This window comes from Sturnira hondurensis, unplaced genomic scaffold (assembly GCF_014824575.4).
Source record: "Sturnira hondurensis isolate 20B ecotype Veracruz unplaced genomic scaffold, ASM1482457v3 Scaffold0006829, whole genome shotgun sequence".
NCBI lineage: Eukaryota > Metazoa > Chordata > Mammalia > Chiroptera > Phyllostomidae > Sturnira > Sturnira hondurensis.
The window spans coordinates 352635-370483 of NW_028079460.1; the positions used below are offsets into that span (position 1 = coordinate 352635).

A 17849-nucleotide genomic window follows, 5' to 3' on the forward strand; every position below is an offset into this window, starting at 1 on the left:
TGAGAGTCCGTGTCTGCATTGCCTGGGTGGGCCCTGGGATGGAAGGGCCTTCTGTCAAGGGTGGGCTCCCACTTTGTGCTCAGGCAGGCCCCTGTCACTCACAACCCTTCACTGGAATAAGTGGGTTGAAAAATAATCTCCTGCTTTTATTCATTCCTTAAATGTGTGTGTGGCTCATATTTATTTCAGTGTTTAATATCAGAAGTGTTGGGTGATGTTTTTGTGACCAGAAATAGGCACAGGAACCAGGAACTTAACTCTTGTCTGTATAAATTAGCCTATGACAAACATTTGTTGCAATATCCAGCACCTACAGATGGTGTTACGAGAGGTTTTACTGTAATTTATTGAGAATTCTCCCCCCCTGCCCTGGTACTCTTCTAGGGTCACTTTTTCCGCTTGTAGATCTTTTCCAACAGCCTCAGGAAGATGGCTGGGGGCAGGGGCGGTGAGTGCTGCTCAATGAGACCCTTAAGGTGGCTGTAACTGTCTTCTTCGTACTGCGCGAACAAGGCCTGCAGATTCAGCTCCTCATACAGCGCCTTCACCCGGGCCACCTTCTCAGCCTCCTTCTCTCCATAATTCTCCTGGAAGGGAATGGAAAGCAGGTAAACAGGTTTCACGTTCCCCCAGCACCTCCAGGTCCCCTCCATACCCCTCACCCATATATTCCAGAACACTTGCAATGCCACTCACTTGATTCCTGCCTTCAATTTCAAGTGTCTCTGAGTGTGTAAGATTGTCTAAGATATTGAACTTTCCCTTCCCCATCCCAAATGCTCAGACAGTGGCTCAGCCCTCAGCTTCCTCTACCCCAGGGCTCCTCAACTCCAGCACCTTGGAAGCCTGTAACCAGACAGTTCCTTGTTCTGGGAAACTGCTGTGTGCACTGAGATGTCTACAGCACTCCCGGCCTCTCCCCACTAGAGACACCTGTAGCACACGCACACACACCAGTGATGACAACCAAAAATGTCTGCAGCTGTTGTCAGATGTCCCTGGGGTACAAAACTGCCCCCACTTAAAAACCAGTGCCCTGTCCCCTTTCTCAGCTCAGGGACCCACGGTCCTCTCACGGGCACCTGCAAGATCTGGCGCTGTTCTGGAGAGGCCCGTTGCAGACACTGAACCACGAGCCAGCTGCATTTGCCGTCCTGGATGTCAGTGCCACTCTTGCCTGTTACACCGGAGTCCCCAAAGATGTCAAGGTAATCATCCTGGGCAGGGGAGCAGAAAAGGAGAAATGAAAAGGGTGCAAAACAGGAAATGAAGTTAAGCTGGAGCCTGTGCCTCAAGCCTTCCTACCTGAACCTGAAAGAACTCCCCCATCTCCAGCAGGATCTTCTTGGCGCTGGCATGTTCCTTCTCCCCGTCAATGCCCGCCTACAGTGAAAAGGGGGTTAATAAGGCAGAGGCGCCTACATCTCCCCTGGCTGCTTCCTCCCACGGGCCCTTGCCCAAGAGGTCCAACCTCTGTCCCACTTTGCTAGGCCATCCTGCAAGCAGAGAGTAATCCATTCTAGAGGCCCTCAGACTCTCTCTCCCTTCACGAGGCTCAGTCCATGGGTTACTGAACCTTCTTTATCATCTTCATGCCATTTCCAACTTCTTTCAGGATGAAAAGGAAAACTTGGAGAAGTGAGGGAAGGACAGTTGGTCAGTCCTACTCACTGCCTGTCTCCTCAGCCTGAGTCACGCCTCCCCATACTCAGATGGAGGACTTCCTGTTCCTCTCCGATGGGCCAAGCACTGTCCCATCACTTGCTTCACTTAATTTTTACAAAAATCTTGTGAGGTGGGTTTTTTTTTAAGATTTTATTTTTAGGGAGAGGAAAGGGGAAGAAAAGAGGGAGAGAAACATTGGAAAGAGAGATACATCAATCAGTTGCCTCCGGGACACACCCCCAACCAGGGACCAGACCTGTGACCCAGGCATATGCTCTGATTGGGAACTGAACCAATGACCTTTTGCTGTATGGGACGACACCCAACCAACTGAGCCACACTGGTCAAGGCTAAGGTGGGGATTTTATCATCTTCCAGATGAAGAAACAGACTCAGAGAGAATGTATAACTTGCCCAAGGTCACACAGCCATTAAGTGGGGACACCAGAATGTCCAAAAGCCCACATTAGCAGGCAGCTTAGCAGGGGCAGGGGGCTCACTCACCATATACATGGCAGCAGCTACAGGAAGGTAGAAGGAGTAGAAAGCGGTCTTATACTTGACAATAGATTTGTACCTAAGTAGTGGGCAGAAGATAAACCCCTCAGAAACGCAGAGCCCACCTGCAGTACCCGTCACTATGCAGGTATGGTTCCCACTGTCCCTTACCTCTTTTCAGTGTATCGGCCAAGGTCCACGCTGCCTTTTGGGGCGGTGGTGAGGTCCAGGGCCTGTCCAATCTCAGTCTGATAGGAAATCTGAGGAGGAAGACGGTCCATGAAGCTGGGCTCTACCCAGGACTAGGGAACCCTGAAATCCTGAGACCCATGTTCCATACCAGTTAACAACTGCACAGGCAGAAAGGAAGCAGGAAGGAGAGAGAGCCCCAACACTCAAGGCCCATGTTTGCACACACACAGTCCTTATCACTCCATCCATCACACAGGGACGGAGAATCCTCCATACCATTACCACCACCCTTCCCAACTCCCTTGCTTTCTTCCTCTTCCAGGCAAACCTAGGCATCTCCTAGGCCCTTAAACCAGCTAGATTAGACTGTTCTATAGAGACCAACGCTGGGCAGTGAGCCTGGCACACCTGCAGGAAGAGCTCGATCAGGTTCAGGTAAAAGGGCTGCTCCCGGCAGTAGAACTTCAGCAGTCGGTAGATACACGCTTCCAGAAGAACTGCATCATTGATGGCATCTAAACCAATGCCTGGCTGTCAGGGGAACACAGAAAAACAAGCACACAGTCTCCGTCTTAGACTCATACCAAGGACCTGCCACTCTGAACACCTTCATAGGCCCTGTGTAACCACTCCCCTGTGGCCCGTTCCCAGGCCCACTGCTACTTTCCTGCCCACTTTACCTTCTGATACCAGCAGATCTGCCCCCGTCGGGTGAGGGATGAATCCATAATGTCATCTAACACCAGGAAGAAAGCCTGGAGCTGGGAGGAAAAGGAAGAGTGGAATAAGACCGCAGGGCTCCCTCCCAAATGCACCAGAGCTGCTTTGAGAGTCACCAGAAGCTGAGAGGGAAGGCCAGAATGCCCAGGCCGAGGCTCTGGCAAGTTCTATGACTATTTTGGCTCAGGCTTCCCAATTATAAAATGGGACTAAAACACTCTCATTTTCAGAGTAAAAGACTACTGCAGATCACTGACTCCTCCAGACAAGCAGCCCCAGGTAGCCCCCGGTGCCAGGGAGGCGATGAAACACCTTACACCCTGCACGCTGCTCTTCCCCAAACCTTCGGTGAGCACTTAAAGCCGGTATCTTCGTGTAACTCGATTTCGCACGTGTGACTTCTGGAACAAGACTATTCCTGTGTCATCCCTGGACAACGCACACACACTCCAACAACCAGAAACGAGGTTCCGCCTCAGGGAGCTCACGGGGGCGGGTGCAGGTAGAGTGGGGGCAGAACTGAGGTGAGACTCCTGGTAATATGCACCCATGAGTCTTAAACATCTTTAAAAAATCTTAAATATCAGGAAATAGCTAACTCTTCTGAGTGCTAGCCTACTTGAAGATAAATAAATGGAAAAAATGAAACACTGTAATGTTCCCCATGGCACTTCTTGCTGTTAGGGTACATATTCTAGTGCCTCTCCAAGGCATGGTTTTTCAAGCCCCACTCATCCTGATCTGTGTGTAACTCTGGTGGGTCTGCCCTGCACAGGGGGAGTGCCCATCTCGGCCCGCCCGCCTCAGTGTGGGCAGTGGGGAATCAGCTATACAGCAGCCACTCTCCCTTGGGGCTGAGTCCTTGGGGAAGGAGGCACCCATCTGCACCTTCACCTCTGACCCCACCTGAGGTTCACCTGCAGGAGCCGGTCTTCTACCTCTCCCAAGAGTGACTGCAAGGTCCACCTGGTTTCAAACAGCACCACTCCAAAGGGCTTTGACACTGCACTCGCTCAATCTCCTCTGTTCCCCAACCCCGCACGATGATAAGGGAGCTTTCTTTTTTTTTTTTAAGATTTTATTTATTTTTAGAGAGAGGGTAAGGGAGGAAGAGAGAGAAAAACACCAATGTGTGGATGCCTCTCACACACCCCCAACTGGGGACCTGGCCTGCAACCCAGGCGTGTGCCCTGACTGGGAAGCAAACCATCAAGTTTCTGATTCTCAGGCCGGCACTCAATCCACTGAGCCACACCAGCCAGGACGCAACAGAGCTTTCTGTGCAGTAGGCAACTTTAAAAAATGCTAGTGACAGAGTCCTACCCCAGATCACTTAAATGAGAGATCTATAGGGATGGCACTGCATTTTGGGTGTTTTTTTGTTTTTTTAATAGTTTTCCCGAGTATGTGCTATCGTGGGAAACATGCCCCATTACACATGTAGCATTCTTAGCAAATGTCTGACCTGTGATCATGAGGAAACAGTCAGACAAACCCAGCCTGGGCTGTGCACTACTCTGCCCAATAACTGACCTAGGCTTAAAAAGTCAGCTCCAATGGACAGGTTATTCTAGGTGAAAGACTGAAGAACGACTACCAAATATAATACATCTTGACTGTGTCCTAAATGTTAAAAAAACTACTTATAATATACATTTTGGGGAGCACTAGGAATATTTCAATATGAACCATACATTAGATATAAGATTAGATAATATAGTATATACAATATTACAAAAATATATTAATATATTACATAATACTATAGTATAACATACTACCATATTCTATATTATCAATGTGAAATATCTTAGATAGTGCTGTGGTCTGACTGTATCCCCCCCAAAATTTGTATGTTAAAATCTTTACCCTCACAGATAATGGTATTAGAAAGTGGGCCTAGCTGGTGTAGCTCAGTGGATTGGGCACAAGCCTGCAAACCAAAGGATCGCAGTTCGATTCCCAGTCAGGGCACATGTCTAGGTTGCAGGCCATTTCCCAGCAGGGGACACACTAGAGGCAACCATACATTGATATTTCTTTTTTTTTTTAATATGTTTTATTGGTTATACCATTACAGTTGTTCTATTCCTCCCCCTTCATTCCCCTCCACCCACACACTCCCTCCCCCACTATTCTCCTCCCCCCCCACTATTCTCCTCCCCTTTAATTTATAACGTGTCTCAAGTTCTTTAGATTCTATATTTCCCCTACTATTCTTGCCCTCCCCCTATCTATTTTCTACCTACTGTCTATGCTATTTTCTGTGCCTTCTTCCCCCTTCTCCTCCTCCCACTCCCCTGTTGCTAACCCTCCATGTGTTCTTCATTTCTATGGTTCCACTCCTGATCTAGCTGTCCTCTTGGTTTGCTTTTGTTTTAGGTGTGAGTTTGATGTCCTTTCACTGTTCCTATTTTTCATCTTCTTTTTCTTAGATAAGTCCCTTTAGCATTTCATATAATAAGGGCTTGGTGATGATGAACTCCTTGAACTTGACCTTATCTGAGAAGCACTTTATCTGTCCTTCCATTCTAAAGGAAAGCTTTGCTGGATAGAGCAATCTTGGATGTAGGTCTTTGGATTTCATGACTTGGAATACTTCTTTCCAGCCCCTTCTTGCCTGTAAGGTCTCTTTTGAGAAATCAGCTGACAGTCTGATGGGTACTCCTTTGTAGGTGACTGTCCCCTTATCTCTTGCTGCTTCTAGGATTCTCTCCTTCATTTTTATCTTGGCCAATGTAATTATGATGTGCCTTGGTGTGTTCCTTCTTGGGTCCAACTTCTTTGGGACTCTCTGAGCTTCCTGGATTTCCTGGAAGTCTATTTCCTTTGCCAGACTGGGGAAGTTCTCCTTTATTATTTGTTCAAATAAGTTTTCCACTCGTGGCTGTTTCTTTCCCCCTTGTGGTACCCCTATAATTCGGATGTTGGAACGTTTAAAGATGTCCTGGAGGTTCCTATGCCTCTCCTCATTTTTTTGAATTCTCATTTCTTCATTCCTTTCTGGTTGGATGTTTTGTTCTTCCTTCTGGTCCATTCCAGTGATCTGAGTCCCAGTTTCCATTCCATCGCTACTGGTTTCCTGGACATCTCCCTTCATTTCAATTAGTTTAGCCTTCATATGTTCCTCTAATTTGTGACTATAATCAACCAGTTCTGTGAGCATCCTGATAAACAGTGTCTTGAATTGTGCTTCTGAGAGGCTGGCAATTTCTCGTTCGCTGAGAGTTATCGGCTCTGGGACTTTGAGTTCTTCTTGCGCCATCTTTTGGGTTCTTCTTGCGTCATCTTTCCTGTAGCAGGATCGGAGCCCTAGGTGTTCACCAGAGCAGGGCAACTCAGTTGCTGGGTTGTGACGCTGTATGTGGGGGCGGGGTCAAAGAGGAACAATGGCGTCCCGTCTGCCGCCTCCTGCTGCCGCAGCTGCCACTGTCACCGGGCCCACGCATTTCGTCCCACTGCACGCGAGTGTGCCACCGCTGTCAGCCCTCACCCCCTGGGGCCTGCGTGGTCCATCTCACTGTGCGCGAATGTGCGACCTCGGTCAGTCTGCCCCACACCCTGACTGGGTCCGGGCCACTTGCGCGCCCAGGTCAGGGGATCCTTCCTGCTGGCTCCGCCCCTCTCACCATCCCGGTTGCACAGTTAGTTGTAGTCGGACTTCCGTATAATTCAATTTTCTGTTCTTTGGCTGTGTCTTTGTTCTCCAAACCTTTGTTGTATTCAAACTTGGTTGTGGGAGAAGGCAGTGTTTCCACCTATGCCTCCATCTTGGCAGAAGTCCCATACGTTGATATTTCTCTCCCTCTCTCCTTCCCTTCCCATCTAAAGATAAATAAATAAAATCTTTTTTAAAAAAAAGAAAGAAAGTGGGCCTTTGGGGAGTTCCCATAAAACTATCAGCTGATTTCTCAAACCTTGCAGGCAAGAAGGAGCTGGAAAGAAGTATTCCAAGTCATGAAAGGCAAGGACCTACATCCAAGATTGCTCTGTCCAGCAAAGCTTTCATTTAGAATGGAAGGGCAGATAAAGTGCTTCCCAGATAAGGTCAAGTTGAAGGAGTCCATCATCACCAAGCTCTTATTATATGAAATGTTAAAGGGACTTATCTAAGCCCTGGCTGGTGTAGCTCAGTGGACTGAGCACGGGCCTGCGAACCAGACGATCGAGGTTCGATTCCCAGTCAGGGGACATTCCTGGGTTGCAGGCCAGTTCCCGGCAGGGGCCATTTCCCAGCAGGGGATGCATGAGAAGCAACCATACATTGATGTTTCTCTTCCTCTCCTTCCCTTCCCCTCTAAAAATAAATAAATAAATATTAATTTTTTTTAAAAGGGACTTATCTAAGGAAAAGAAAATAATCAAAAATTTGAACAGTAAAATGACAACAAACTTACAACTATCAACAATTGAACCTCAAAAATTCAAAAATAAAAACAAACTAAGTAAACAACTACTAGAACAGGACAGCAGGGAAGAGGGGAGAGGAGAATGGGAGAAAGGTACAGAGAATAAGAAGCATAAATGGTAGGTACAAAATAGACAGGGGGAGGTTAAAAAATAATTCGGGAAATGGAGAAGCCAAAAAACTTGTATGTATGACCCATGGACGTGAACTAAGGTGGCAGAATGCTGGTGGGAGGGGGGTGCAGGGCAAAGGAGAATAAAGAGGAGAAAAAAAATGGGACAACTATAATAGCATAATCAGTAAAATATATATATATTTTTAAAAGCCCTGGCTGGTGTGGCTTAGTGGACTGAGCCCGAGCCTGCAAACCAAAGGGTCACTGGCTCAATTCCCAGTCAGGGCACGTGCCTGGGTTGCCAGCCGGGTCCCCAGTAGGGCGTGTGAGAGAGGCAACCACACATGGATGTTTTTCTCTTTCTCCCTCCCTTCAACCTCTTTCTAAAAATAAATAAATAAATACTTTTTTAAAAGTGGGCCTTTGGCAGGTGGTTGGGTCATGAGAACGAAGCCCTCATGAATGGGATTACTACCCTCACAAAGACCCTCCCCAGAGCTCCCTAGCCACTCCCACCACTGGAGAACGCAGCAGGAGGGTGCTGGCTGTGACCCCAGAAGTAGTCCCTCACCCCACCATGCTGGTGCCTGGATTTCGGGCTTCCTAACCTTCAGGGCTGTGAGAAATAAATTTGTTTTTTATAAACTCCCAATCTCTGGTATTGTTGTAGCAGTTCAAATACACTAAGGCAGATGTGATAATAATATTGTGGTTATATAGGTAAATGTCCTTGTTTTTAGACAGTAAATGCTAAAATAGATAAATAGGAGGTTGAAGGAGATGAGGCAGAAACAGAAGGCAGATAACTGAAGTCATCCAAGTAGGAATAATGGTGGACAGCTCAAATGGCATCCTGGAGAAGTGAGAGCATTTCAGCCATGTTTAAAAAAAAAAAAAAAACACTCCCAGGTGAACAGCTGATGTTAATAACAACTGATTCCACAGGTGAGCTGCTGGCCCTCAAGTTAGCCCCTACCAGGGTCCCGCAGCTCTGCTAATCTCCTCGCCCTGACCCTCCCTAACTTCCTTCCTTGCCTGTTGCCTCCAAGTTTACGGACTCCTCCTCGGCCCCCTCCTGATCTCTACAGGGACAACAACCCTGTCACCCCATGCCCTATCCTTCAATGATGCCTTTCCCCTTACCTACTTGGAGGCAAATCCCCAATCTGCAGCCCTATCTCCAAAGCTCCAAACTAGAATTTCAGCACCCATAGGATAGACAGGTCCACCTGCTCTGCCAGAACCAAGATGCCATCTGGCTGGCTCCAAGCTGCTCACCACTCTTGCTGTGGGCCAGCTGCTTTCCTCAGGCCAGGCGCCTCGGCATCACCCGCCATCTACCAAGTCCTGAGCGTCTTCCCTTCTGGGCTCACTGCACCCCTCCCAGTATTTAGCCCCCGTCACTAATGAAACCATAGACCAGGCCTGCAAACCATACCCCTTCAAGGGCCAAGGAAACACAGGACGTAGAACAGAGAAGAGACAGCCCTACACACGAGAGTGTCTGCCTGGTCTCGGCGGAGCCACCTCAGTTCTGCTGCAGCCAGCTGTTGCCACAGGGAGTCTGGATGCAGATCTAGCAACTGTCCATGTGGTGTTAGAAATGTGGTGGGGTTTTTTAATCCTTGTCAAAGGATATACTTATCGATTTCAGAAAGAGGAAGCTGGGGGGTGGCGAGAAGCATCAATGTGAGACAGAAACATAGTTTCCCACCCCCTACCCAGCCCAGCACCCACATGCTCCAACCTGGGCACAAACCTTCAACCTGGGTATGTGCCCTAACAGGAAATCGAGCTCACAACCTTTCATTGCACGGGACAAGGCTCCAACCAACCAAGACACAAGGGCCAAGGCAGAAATTTGGAGTTTTATGTAAAATCTCTTCTTTGGTAAATTTAGGAGACTTAATTTTTTAATATTTTCAAAAACTCTCAGTGGGATGCCAGTTTTCAACCTCTGCTTGAGAAGAATCTCTGGAAGAACTGTGTCGCTCTACTCAGAGTTGATACCGCTGTGCCCAGTTCCAAGGCCCTGGCCCACACGTAGTCTACAGGCAAAACATGTACCTATTTGCAAAATAGGTGCCCTACATTTGTCAATCCATGAAGTAATTCCCGGTCTCAATTTGGCTGTGGCACACTGGAGGCACGGGAACACAAAAACCAAGAAGGGAGTTTCCTCTCCCCACCAAAGATACCCCCACCCTAGTAAACTCCTCCTGCCCACCCACCCCTCCTTCTCACCAGTTCCACACACCAGCCCACAGTCATGGCCTGCTGCAGACTGTCAGCATCCAACTTTCTTGGTTCCACCAGATCCTGGAAGGTCATCAGCACAGTCATGCCCCGCTGGTACTTGCCTCCAATAGTGTTGTACTCCAGGACCTACAGGGGCAAAGCCAGAGGGACGGGGTATCAGCGCCCGCAGAGCAACTACTCTGAGATTTCTTCTTGCCCTGTCCTACTTCCCACCACGACCTAACTGGAAAACCCTCCTTGACCCTGACTTCTCTTCCAGGGAGCCTAAGGAATTGCTACTCTCTTGGCTATATCCCCCAAGTTCTGGAACACTAAAGAGCCCCCCAACCCCCAGGCTCTCTCTGCAGTGTACTCCTCAGGGAATTTAATAGTGCTCCCAGCCTGAACCACCCCAAAACTCTGTTCATGTTATAGGAATGCCCAACATGCTCAGGTCTGTCCGCAGGCTCTCACCCGGTCCCCATCTCTCCTAGACTTCCTCTCACAACCCACACTTCCTCTCCCAGCCACTTTCTCCCACCTGCAGTCCAACCTCTGCAACTGAAAAACCTCTCCCGGCACCGAGGACAAGTCCCCACCCAGGCTGGTAAGAGGACAGCAAGGAGGATGCAGGCTGGGGGGCCCAACCCCCACTCCTCCAACAGTGCCTCCTCCTGCTCATTCTGCCTTCCAAGGCCCTGCTGACAGCCAGATCTAATTGCCTGGAAAGACTTCCCTTTTCATCTCCATCCCAGGATAAAAAACCCTCCTCTTTTTCCTTGTTTCCCCTGAGACAAATGAGACAGCATTTATAAAAGAATTACTAGATATTCCAAAGAATAAAAGAATTAGGTAACTTAAGTATCCCAGCAATAGTTCCTGTCCCAGAACAGAGATTTCTGACAATACACTAGTTTCACTCCTCCCTCCCTAGTCCCTGCCAAGGTAGCACCTTATGATTTCCAGACATCTAATTTCCTTTCACAACAAAACCAAAGACTTGCCAGACTCAAGGCCTCCCTCCTCAAGAGCCTCCACCCATGCAAAGCAGTTGGGAGGGCCTACCAGAATCATAGGTGGAACTGATGGGCTGATAAAGTACACCTGTTCAGACACAGGCCCCTCCAGAGCTGACCTAGAGTCACTCAGATAAAAGCCTGCCCCACGACTGTTGAAATTCCCCCCAAAACCATGCTGGATCACACATACACAGAATGACCTAAGATTCGCTCCCTCAGGTCACAAAGCCCTCACCTCCTTGAGACGGGCAATAGCATCTCCTATTTCTGGGTTCCCCATGTCATCCTCAGTCAGCACTCTGATGATCTCGGGGAAGTGCTGGATGAAGCTTTGCCTTTTTTGGTCATAAACATCCAATTTCTGGTCTCCATTCATTCTGAGGAAGGAGTGAAGTACTCTGAGGAGAGGGAGGACAAGTCAGAAATCTGATCAGCTGCTCCCCTCCCCAAGGACCCTCACCCCACCAAACTCACCGAGGCTCCTCTGTCCATGTTTGGCACCAGCAGCGGGCACTGTGCCATTTCCCCAGGACTGAGCCCTGGTGCACCAGGGAGGGCCGCAGTAGGGGACCCAGCCACCTCTCCCGGGGCACCCAGCAGGGGGCTGCTTGCAAGAAGACCCCCACAGATCTCAGCCAGCGGGACAGGGGCATCATGGGAGGAGGGGTGGCATAGGGAGGAGGCACGGAGCCCTGCCTGCAAGGGCAAGCACCAAAGGCAGATGCATGGTGGCAGCTCCCCAGGTCAGCCCTACCACCCCCAAACCTTTTACCTCAAAGACGTGGACCCGTCCCCTTCTAGAGTTTGGGCATTTACAGAAAGAAGGGAATGCAAGGAGCAAAAAGTATAGCTGGGTGACTGACACTCGACTGATCACACTTAAAATAGAATGGCAAAAATTTAATGCCACCTAACTTTATGTTCCTCAAACATCAACTAACTCCTCCTCCAGGGAGCCTCTGAAACTGCTACTTTCTTGGCTTCTTCCCCCAAATCCTGGAGTACAGCAAGAAGGATCCAAAGTAGTTCCTCGGGACTAGGGGCTGAAAGGGCCCTTAAATCACTTTATTTCACAGAAGTCAAACTGAGGTTCTAGGCGGTCGGAAGATACTTAGGTAGAAGCCGCGCCAAGTCTAGACCCACGGCTCTCCTAGTAGGAAGGGAGGGGGTGGTAGGAGGGAGCAGGGTGTGGTAGAGAGGAGAAGAGTGTGGAGGATCCGAAACTCCTGGATGCTACGACCAAGTAGTCTGAGGCAATGAGACTGGACATCCTGAGCCCCACAGGGAGCGCTGGGACTGCGGAGACAGCCGAGAAGCAACACTGGATGAGTGATGAGGATTCGCAGCAGAAAAGCAAACCTTACTCGGGCATACTGCGAGAGTGGGAGGGGTGCAGGGAAAAACACACAACAGAGCTCGGGAGTTTCCGCACATCCACAGGGTCAGCCAGTCGGGCCCACCGACCCCCAACATGGTGGGGCTCCGATCCAACAGACTGGACCTGTTGTGCCCCAAAGTACTGCTCCAAAGGTAAGGCCGAGTCTCTAACATCGCCCCTCCGGTCCCAGCCCATAACCACTCTCACCTGTTGCAGGATGCGGGTTCTTCGCCGGGACTGTTGCTGGGTAGCCCTTAAAGGTATACCCATTCCGCGCTTAGCTCTCTGGGTCTAGTAGTTTCCGAGCTTCTTTCACTATAAGAAGAAATGGTTCGCTAGACTACAATTCCCGGCATTCTGCGAGAGAGACGGAGATAACGCTATGTGGCACCAGCAGGCTGGGGGAAAACGAGCCGCGCTGATTGGCTGTTTCCCTCGTGTGACCTGAGGCCGGTGCGGAGAGCCAATGGAAGGCTTGTGCCCGTGGCAAAGCCTTAAAGTACTGGGGGAGAAGGATGAGGTGTGATGGAACAGGACGTGGGGCAGCTGTTGTGAAAGTGAAACGGGCTACGAATGCTCTCCAGTCTGGTTTTTAGCTGTCACCTTTACTACACACTTCAACTTTCATTGTCTTCCTGTGCAGCGGAACGGTATGTTAGTACAACCTAACAGACCAGCTTTGTCACTTAATTAGTTCTCTAACTTAGGCAAATCATTTAACTCTGATCCTCAGTTAACCTCCTTGAAATGGACTTTCCTTATCTGTTAACGAGGGTAATACCATGAGATAAAGGGTGATACATGAGATACCATGTATATAAAGTCCTTTAAGGGCTGAATAAAAATAACACTCAGGAGAAGGTAGAAGCCTCACCCCTCCCCACACACACAGTTTAGCCCACCGCGGATTGACCCCGTTGGCTCGCTCCCTTAACCCTCCCAAAGGGCAGTACCTGGACCCATCATGTCAAGTTGCCTGAAACGCCAAACCAATCTAAGATATAAACGGATTTTGTCATTATGGAACTAAAATAATTGTGTGAGAAAAAAAGAAATTGTGCAAAGATACCCGATTTCACCACTGCTGTTTCAGCACTGCACTGGAAGTTCTAGTCAGAGCTACTCAAAAAGAAATAGAAAGCAGTAGAGTTGGAAAAGAATTAAAAATATCCGTATTTCACAGACAATATGATTCTGTATATAGGATATCCTCAAAAAAGCTCCTAGAGCCAAGAAACTGAGCAAGGTCACAGGTTACAGAAACAACGTGCAAAAATCAGTTGTATTTCTACACACCTGCAATGAACAATCTCAAAAAGGAAATGAGGGAAGCGATCCTATTTACAATACCATCTGAATTAATAAAATACCTAGGAATAAACTTTTTAAAAGATTTTATTTATTTATATTCAAAGAGACGAGAAGGGAGAAAGACAGGGAGAGAAACATCCATGTGTGAGAGAAACATCAATAGCCTGACTTTCACACGCCCCCATCTGGAAACCTGGCCCACAGCCCAGGCATGTGCCCCACTGGGAATCAAACTGGTGACATTTTGGTTCACAGGCTGGCACACAACCCACTGAGCCACACCAGCTAGGTGTGCTATTAAGGGACACGTATTTGATCATAGCCACTTAATTTGGAGGTTTGGATTTGCAGACAATAAAAACCCCAAGTTAAAAGGAATAGCTAAGCACTTTATTAAGTGAGAGCAAAGCAAAAGCAAGAACCAAGAGCATATATCACCAGACGGGAGTTCATGAACACCCAAACACAGACGCTGGGGAATCGGAGAATCCCAGAGACAGCATTGGCGTCTGACTGGGAAAGTTCGAGCAAAGCATCCTTCCCTTGAGTGAGATTCCAAAGTCTCACTTTGAGGACTCTGCTTAAATGTGTTCTACACAAAAGTGGCTACACGCCAAGGGCCTTGCACAGCTTAGCTAACAGGTCCCTCTGGAAGAAGGGCCAACCCCCACAAAGGAACAGTGAAAGATCAAATGTAGTAACCTCCTGAAAAGAAGGTCAAGTCCTCCTTGGAAGAGAGTGCGCCTATATTTCACTCTTACAATAAAGGTCACAGCTCAGGCATAAACAGGGAGGATTTTAAATAAACTTTAACCAAGGAGGTGAAAGACTTATACAAGACTTGTACAAGGAGGTGAAGACTAGAAAATGTTGCTGAATAATTGTAAAGAAGACCAAAATAAATGGAAAACAACCCACAATGAGATGTCAGTACCACCCAAAGCAATCTACAGATTCAGTACAATCCCTATCAAAATTCCAGTAAATTTTTTTGCAGAAATGGAAAAGCTGGTCCTCAAATTCATATGGAATTGCAAAGGACCATGAATAGCTAAAATAATCTTGATAAAGAAGAACAAGATTGAAAAGCTCACATGTCCCAGTTTTGAAACTTAGTACAAAATTATAGTAATCAGCCCTGCTTGGTGTGGCTCAGCAGATTGAGTGCCAGCCTATGAAACAAAGGGTCACCAGTTCCATTACCAGCCAGGGCACACGCCTGGGTTGAGGGCCAGGTACCCAGTGCAGGGCACGCGAGAAGCAGCCACACATTGATGTGTCTCTCCCTCTCTTTCTCCCTCCCCTCCCTACTCTCTAAAAATGAATTTAAACATCTTTTTAAAAATTATAGTAATCAAATCATGTGGTACTGGCATAAGGATAGACATATACACCAATGGAACAGAATTGAGAGTCCAGAAATGAACTCATCCATCTATGGCAAATCTGGACTCAGAAGAGTGCTGGCCCCCTAATGGGTCTTCTGTTGTCGTTGCTGCTGCCAAAAAAATTATTTATTTATTTGTTTGTTTGTTTGTTTTTAGAGATTTTATTTATCTATTTTTAGAGGGGAAGAGAGGGAGAAAGAAAAAGAGAGAAATATCAGTGTGTGGTTGCCCTACTGGGGTCCTGGCCCACAACCGAAGCATATGCCCTGACTGGGAATAGAACCAGCAACCCCTTGCTTCACAGGCCAGCACTTAATCCACTGATCCACACTAGCCAGGCTATTTATTTATTTAGAGATAGGGGAAGGGAGAGAGAAAGAGAAGGAGAGAAGCATCAACGTACAAGAGAAACATTGCACACTGCCTCTCCATAATACCCCACCAGAGGACCTGGCGCCCAACCCAGGCATATGCCCCTGGCTGGGGATCGAACCAGCAACCTTTCAGTTCACAGGCTGGCACTATATCCACCAAGCCATACCAGCCAGGGCTGGATGGGTCTTTAAATTACTGTGCTATACTCCAGTTAGAGTTGTTTGGTCAAAGATCAGGGAAATTGAGCCAAATATCTTTTGTACAGGCTTCTATACTTTATATAAGAAAGATACAGAATTAAAAGGAAATAGATTAATGGCCCAGAGAAAAGGGAGTTTACCTGTGGTAGATAGCAGAAGCTCAGAAGAGAGGTGCTGGGAAGATCAGGATGCCATGGCTGCTGTGAGCATGGTCAGGGTTCCCACAGCCCCTTCAGCCCTGGGGGATTGTCCTCCTTACTCAGCTGAGGGAGCCTGAACTGGTCTCTCCATTCCAAACTCCCTGGGAACCAAATTTGGGGGAGGACAAGCCCCTACCCGGGCAGGGCAATAGGAGACGTCCAGTGGGAGTAGGGCTGGCCCACTGGGTATTATTAGGCGTGTACTCTGTTTTCTACATTGGACCTATGAAACTGGAAAACCTCAAATCCCCTTAAAAATATTATTTATTTATTTATTTTTAGGGAGAAAGGGAAGGAGAAAGAGAGGGAGAGAAACATCAATATGTGGGAGATACATGATCGGTTGTCTCTCACATGCCCCCACCTGAGGACCTGGCCCACAACCCAGACGTGCTCCCACCAGGAATCGAACTGGTGACTCTTCGGTTCACAGGCCCGCACTCAGTCCACTGAGTTACACCAGCTGGGGCTCAAATCATTCTTACAGGGATTATCCTTCTAAAATGATTGACTGAGTTACGTCAGTTTTTGCCACCCTCCATCCTGGTTGGGCAGACATACAAGCCTTGAAGAATATTTTACTTACAGGAGATGAGCAGAGGTTGGTATTGGATAAGGCAAATGAAGAGTCTTGGAAGCAGCACAAAGAAAATCCAGATGGGACTCCCAACCCTGCTAAGGCAATACCTTTAACCACACCCAACTGGGACCCTAATGGGAATGGCCTTCCTCTCTTAGAGCGTTGTAAGAGGTCCTCTTTGAGGGACTGGAGAAAGGAGTCCCTAAGCAGAAAAGTCTGGATAGGGAACAGGCAATACCACAAAGGCCCACAGAGGACCCCTCTGACTTTCTGGAGAGAACCTACGAGGCCTACAGAAAATATACTGGTTTGGATCAACAAGCCCCTGAAACTATTAGAAGGGTAAATATGACCTTTCTCTGTCAAAGTGCACCAGACATCAGAAAGAAAATTCGGAAGTTAGAGGGAGGAATAGGTGTGAATCCTCAGTCAGTAGACATTGCCTTCAAAGTTTATAGCAGAGAACAGGAGAAGGCCCACGCAGCCACTACTTTCTTGGAACAGGCCTCAGCGTAATTCCACTGGTGGGTAAGGGGCACTCCCCCACCCCCGTCTAAAACACTTGCCACGGATCAATGCACGTATTGCAAAGGACAGGGGCCCTGGAGAAAGGAGTGCTCTGAGCAAGGGGACTGGAGGTCAGAGTCTGAGAACTCGAGAGTTATGGCGGGGAAAGGAAACAGCTCTGATGATGAATGAATGGGCCCAGAGGTTCAGTCATTACAACAATCCATTAAAGTCTCCCCCTAGCAACCTCAGATAAAACGAATAGTGGGCACTGGTTGGTGTGGTGCCTATGAACCAAAAGGTTGCTGGTTCTATACCCAGTAGGGGCACATGCCTGGGCTGCAGTCCAGGTCCCATAATGGGGATGTGTGAGAGGCAATTATTGATATATCCCTCCAGCACCAACGTTTCTCTCCCTTTTTCTCCCTCCCTTCCCCTCTCTCTAAAAATAAATTAATAAAATATTTTTAAAAAATTAACAGTAGGGGTAGAAACTGTAGACTCTTCGATACTGGAGTGACATATTCCATGGTCAGTAGATCTCTAACTGAGTCCTCATGGCAGGCAGGAACTGGAGCTGGAACTTCTGGAAGCCCTGAGAGCCAGTTTTTCTTGAAGCCGTTAGAACGTGCTGTGGGAGACACAGTCTTAACTCATAAAGTTTTATATATTCCTGAGTGTCCACTTCCTCTTCCGGGAAGGGACTTGATGTCACAACACTGTGCTCAGATCACTTTCTGTCCAGAAGAACAGCAGCTCCACCTCCACGTCCCTCCAGAGCACACCTGACAGTTCCTTATGAAACCAGGGAAGCCCTGGCTGGCGTAGCTCAGTGGATTGAGCGTGGGCCTGCAAACCAAAGGATCACAGTTCGATTCCCAGTCAGGGCACACGCCTGGGTTGCAGTCCAGTTCCCAGCAAGGGACGCATGAGAGGCAACCATACACTGATATTTCTCTCCCTCTCTCCTTCTCTTCACCTCTAAAGATAAATAAATAAAATCCTTAAAAAAAGAAACCAGGGAAAAAGAAGAAAAGCTACTCTGGCCAGAAGAT

At 48.1% G+C, this 17849-nt stretch overlaps 1 protein-coding gene and 1 long non-coding RNA gene across 4 annotated transcripts; one reads left to right on the forward strand and one right to left on the reverse strand.

Moving 5' to 3' along the window:
• Positions 1-131: 131 nt before the first annotated feature.
• On the reverse strand, positions 132-12526 carry FDPS (farnesyl diphosphate synthase). 2 transcript variants are annotated; one of them, XM_037050566.1, is made up of 10 exons: positions 12441-12526; positions 11091-11253; positions 9843-9983; positions 3036-3116; positions 2764-2886; positions 2335-2423; positions 2170-2242; positions 1306-1383; positions 1083-1217; positions 132-587 (listed from the first exon to the last, which is right to left on the reverse strand). In XM_037050566.1, exons 2-10 carry the CDS (start codon positions 11229-11231, stop codon positions 387-389), a joined length of 1062 nt encoding a protein of 353 aa, XP_036906461.1. In that variant the 5' UTR covers positions 11232-11253; positions 12441-12526; the 3' UTR covers positions 132-386. The 2 variants fall into 2 exon arrangements, with proteins under 2 accessions (XP_036906461.1, XP_036906460.1); XM_037050565.1 differs by lacking the exon at positions 12441-12526 and adding an exon at positions 11330-12388.
• LOC118990154 (uncharacterized) lies at positions 520-3708 on the forward strand. Of its 2 annotated transcripts, none has more exons than XR_005067173.1 (3): positions 520-608; positions 1053-1795; positions 3306-3708. It is a non-coding gene; the product is annotated as an uncharacterized LOC118990154 (long non-coding RNA). The 2 variants fall into 2 exon arrangements; XR_005067172.1 differs by lacking the exon at positions 3306-3708 and adding an exon at positions 2678-2770.
• Positions 12527-17849: the final 5323 nt, after the last annotated feature.